Source organism: Carlito syrichta, unplaced genomic scaffold (genome assembly GCF_000164805.1).
Source record: "Carlito syrichta isolate Samal-C Ts95f unplaced genomic scaffold, Tarsius_syrichta-2.0.1 Scaffold305756, whole genome shotgun sequence".
Lineage (NCBI taxonomy): Eukaryota > Metazoa > Chordata > Mammalia > Primates > Tarsiidae > Carlito > Carlito syrichta.
This window is the reverse complement of record NW_007249852.1, coordinates 1,037,398-1,042,580: the sequence shown is the minus strand read 5'-3', so window position 1 is coordinate 1,042,580 and position 5,183 is coordinate 1,037,398. Positions and strand designations below refer to the sequence as shown.

Here is a 5,183-nt window from a genome sequence, read left to right as displayed (position 1 = left end):
TGGGCTCCGGGGATCCTTCCGTATCAGCCTTCCAAGTAGCTGGAACTACAGGCGCGCGCTACCACGTCCAGCTAATTTTTGATTTATTGTAGAGATGAGGTCACGCCAAATTGCCCAGGCGGGTCTCGAACCAGCGGCAATCCACTCACCTCAGGCAATCCACTCACCTCGGCCTCCTAAAGTGCTGGGATTACAGGCTGAGCCACCGAGCCCAGCCTCAAAGCGGCATTTCAATGAGGGACAGGCAGGGCCAAATGCCACAGAAAGGTCAGGACACCTGAGGACTAAGATGAGTCTAATGAATTTGGTAGGCAGGGGATGGCTGTGGAAAACTGTTTTAGTTGATTGGTAGGCATGTCCATGAGTTATTTTATCTGAAGCACAGTGCCCCCCTTAGATCACAGAGAGGGCCCACAAGTGTTAAGAGCCTGTGGTACTCCAGCCTCTTTGGAAGGAAAATGGCCTCAGGCAGTTCTATATGAATAAACCTGTCCCTTTGGGTTCTCTGCCCAGAATGAAGCCTTCCCTGCTTCTCCACTTCAGTGGTGACTGGACTAGGGATGGGACCAGCTGGATCAACCTCCAGTACTCCAGGAACCATGCCTGTTGAAATACTCTAGGTTGTTTGCAAAAGACTTGATCTGATTCTTTTTTTTTGTTTTGATAACAAAACAAAAAAGATACTTTTTGATACTTTATCACCCAGGCTGGAGTGCAGTGGCACCATCATGGCTCACCACAGCCTCAAACTCCTGGGATCAGGCAATCTTTCCCAATAGCTGGGACTACAGGCATGTGCCATCACACCCAGCTTATTTTTTTATTTTTTAAATTTTTTTGTAGGGACAAGGTCTTGCTATGTTGCCCAGGCTGGTCTGAAACTCTTGGCCTCAAGCTATCTTCCCCTCCCAGAATGCTGGGATTACTGGAGTAAGCCATACAAATCGTTGGTGAGAAATCACAAGGCTCAGTGTGCATTCAGAATGAGGTAGAGTCATTGTTCCACTTCTCCATGGGGCCTGCTGTCCATGCCAGTCTTTGAAGTCCAAGGCCTCAGAGTAACTATGTGGTTGGAATGACCACTCCTGGGCTACCTCATTTCTCCATGTATCTTCAGAAAACAATTGCATCTCAGACTAACCATAGGATGTGTCTTTCCTGAATTTGAAGGTACCTAAGCTATCTGACAATAATGAATGAAGAACAAGGATTCCTGGATCCCAGTTTTGCCTCTGCCATCATTTAGTCTTTTAGTGCTGGACACAACACCTCACAGCCTCAGCAAAAAGAGGCTTGAACTTAATGGTTGGTGAGGTCATTTCCAACTTTATATATCACACTGCTGCTCCAGTCTGAGAACGTTGGGCATGTTTAGAAGAGGTATTAAAATCCTTCCCTTCAAGTTGTCCCTTTCTTTCCTCAGTAGCTAGGACAGGCCCATCACTCTGCTGATCAGGAGCCCAGGAGAAGCACATCACTAGATGACAGGAAACATGGTCTATGTTTTTATGACGCTATGTCACACAATATCTTTGACGTTCCATTTTTTTGTTTTTACTGATAAAATCAGGTAAATATCAGTAAAATAGGGTGGGAAGAATAAATGAATTTTCATGTTATATACATATATCCTTCTTCGAAAAAAGACTTGAGATAGTGTACAAATACATAAGGGAAATAAAAGTAAGCAGCCAGGCGCAATGGCTCATAGCTATAATTCCAGCACTTTGGGAGGCCAAGGTGAGAGAATTGCCTGAGCCTGCGAGTTCGAGACCAGCCTGGGCAACCTGACTAGACCTCATCCCTACAATAAATCAAAAAATTAGCTAGGCATGGTGGCGCATGCCTGTAGTTCCCAGCTACTTGGAAGGTTGAGATGGCAGTATCCCTGGAGCCCAGCAGGTCAAGGCTGCAGTGGCCATGAGCGTGCCACTGCCCTCCAGCCTGGGTGACAAAGTGAGATTCCAACTCAAAAAAAAAAAAAAAAAGTAAGGGTAGAAAAAGATGAAGCCAGGAGGCACACTGATGAATAACATTCATTCTTAAAGTCTTGTCTATATGCTACAGGGATTGCAAATTTGGCCCTAAAGCTTTCTGTGGCCAAAGCAGAAAGAGAAATAAAATTAATTATCCCATTTTCAGGATCCAGGTGTAAGAAAAAAAATTTATCTGTTTAGGAGACGAGCATTCCTTACTATGACTTGAGAGAGATTTCTCAGAAAGAACATGGTGAGATGTAGTAAACAACAGTCAACAAGGGCTCTATGACAATCCAGTAGTGAGTTTCGTGGGGCTCAGATAATAAGCAGGAAGGTGCTTTAGACTTTGTACCGTGAACCTTAAACAAATGCACAAACCCTCCCCCGCATCCATCCCCCAGAGAATCATACCTCATGGCCTCATGCAGAGCAACGTGATTGCTGTGGCCACTTACTCCCCATGCATCAAAAGTCACCACCTGTAGAGAAACACAGGTCTTCAGTCATGACTCTGTGAACGTTTTCTCCACTGCCTCAACTTCAAAGTAGCTGTCTCCATTCCCCCATTCCCTTGGGAAGGAAAGGCGAGAGGAGAGGCCTGAAACTTTTCAAATTCTTAGTATATCTGAATTGACTTCTGAGCTGATCAATGATGTGTAATTATTGCTTTGGCTGAGTGTGTAGTGACGGTTTCCTTGGTTTGACTGTTTACTCTTGTTCCTGGTCAGTGGAGCAGACTGGAATTCAGTCACGATAGAAACCTGGGTTCAGAATATCTTTGTTGCTTATCTGCTTAGCCATTTACTAGCACATTTAGTGTTCCTGGCTGGCTGCTATGTGAACTTTGTTCATGGCTGATTTATTTGCTCTCTTTTCCTCATGCCACACTGAGGGCACAAAAGCTTCAAGGGACAATGTCCACCATACCCTGAGGTTGAGTTCATGGAAAAAGTGCATTTATTCATAGACTGCATCTGTTTCCATTTTCACAAATATAGCAACATCTGTTTATTAACTACAAGCTTGAACTAGGTTATAATATTTTATCTCTGCTCAAATGGATTTTAAAAAGGGTAGTATGCATTATAAAAATAATAAAAATAATAAAGATAGTTTGAGTAATACAATAACAAAAAAGAAAACAAGGACTCAGTCAATTCAACACAGGATGAAATAAAAACATTTCTCTTTAGAAGTTAACTACTTATGATTTCCTGGATCTGTCCGTTAAAAAGGCCTAGAAACAATATCCAATCTAATCGTGATGAGCATCCCTGGCACCCACATCATGGTCTTAAAAATACCATTTTACACCAAAAGAAACCAGGGCTCCTTGGAGTAATGGTTGATTCGTTTGGAGCAGGAAATAAACAAAATGAACCTGAACATCTTGTAATCTCTGAGGATATCAAAGAAACTATCATAAGCTACTAGAGTAGTATCAAGAGGACTCAGGAGCTAAGGTGCTCAAATATGGGGCAATTTGAGCATCAATAAGGATAATCAGTGGAGAAGATTGAAATCTCTCAAACATGTTTAAATACTACTAAACCTCAATACTAATACAACATCTAATCCTATTAAGTGATTACCATGGAGGATGCCAGGGAACCAACTCATTATTTTGAAAGAATCAGAATTTTTCTTTTAGTAAGACTACATTAGTTTTGTGTTGGCCTTGTTGGTATTGTACTCTCCCATTAACAGGTACATAAACAATTAGGCATTCATTTAATTTATCTTTCCTATGCAAAATTTTTCAATAGGTAACTAAAGAGCAGTTGACAGTAAGTTTCTCTCTCTTTTTTTTAATTTTTAATTTTAAAAATGTGGGGTACAATACAATTCAGGGTTAGTTATACAAATGTTGATTATGCAGGTATGTTGTTGATGAGGTGTGCCCCTCCCTCCCCTCAAGTTTCCCTCAACTGCCAATCCCACCCCTGTTCCCCTGACAGTTTCCCACTACTACCAATCCCTTTCTTATAGTATTATGATAATTGTTGGGGTCCGCTTATGAGTGAGAACATATAGTACTCTATTCTTTGTTTCTGTGATAGATCACTGAGTATGATCGACTCTAAATTCATCCAAGTTGCTGCAAAGTCCATATGTTTGTCCTTCTTTATGGCTGCATGATATTCCATTGTGTATGAGTTTCTCTTTATAGAAAAATTCCAGAGAATAAAAGAAGAAATGACAGAACTGTTACAACTCTAATGATTGCTAACATCACAAAAAGATACACAACCAGTCATTATATATCTCTTGATGGGAGAACACAATACCATCTATGATATCGTCTTGCCAAAAAAAAATTATTTTTAAATCAAGGTTCTAATGTAGATTCAATTATTAATTTATAGGAAAGACAGAGGAGAAAGGAACATGTTAAACTATATCAGAGATGCAGTCAGCAAATCTAGACCAGGGGAATCTTTACAGAACAACCTGGTTTTTTCCAACAAATAAATTACAAGGAAATTATAAAGATATGTGTGTAGAGGGATGTGGGGTTGGCTATAGATTAAAATAAAATTTAAAGTCCTGTCAACTGATTTTAATACAAACTATAAAAATTAAGAAAACCACATTTATAACATAAAACAATTGGAAATGTAAAACATTGGGCTGGGCATGGTGGCTCACACCTGTAATCCCAGCACTTTGGGAGGCAGAGGTGAGAGGACTGCCTGAGTCCACGGGTTTGAGACCAGCCTGGGCAACTAGGGAGACCTCATCTCTACAATAAATAAAAAAAAAAAAATTAGCTGGGTGTGGTGGCGTGTGCCTGTAATTCCAGCTACTTGGAAGGCTGAGGTGGAAGGATCGCCTGAGCCCAGCAGGTCGAGGCTGTGGTAGCCATGAGTGTGCTACTGCACTCCAGTATGGGCAACAGAGTAAGACTCCTACTCAAGTCAGGCTCGATTGTTCAACCTGTAATTCCAGCACTTTGGGAGGTCAAGGTGAGAAGATTGCCTGAGCCCATGGGTTCGAGACCCACCCGGGCAACTTGGTGAGACTTCAACTCTACAATAAATAAAAAGTAGCTGGGCATGGTATCATGTGCCTGTAGCTCCAGCTACTTGGAAGGCTGAGGTGGAAGGATCGCAGGAGCCCAGCAGGTCGAGGCTGAGGTGGCCAGGAGTGTGCCACTGCCCTCTAGCCTGGGTGACAGAGTGAGACTCCAACTCAAAAAAAAAA

General features: G+C 41.9%; 1 protein-coding gene across 2 annotated transcripts in view; it reads right to left on the bottom strand.

Moving 5' to 3' along the window:
- The window catches only part of PIGL (phosphatidylinositol glycan anchor biosynthesis class L), a 91,550-nt gene that overhangs the window by 17,574 nt on the left and 68,793 nt on the right, over nucleotides 1–5,183 (bottom strand). For both annotated transcript variants that reach the window (XM_008062613.2, XM_021714762.1), the window contains exon 4: nucleotides 2,391–2,458. In XM_008062613.2, coding sequence (XP_008060804.1) covers nucleotides 2,391–2,458 — 68 coding nt within the window. The remainder of the gene's footprint in view (nucleotides 1–2,390; nucleotides 2,459–5,183) is intronic.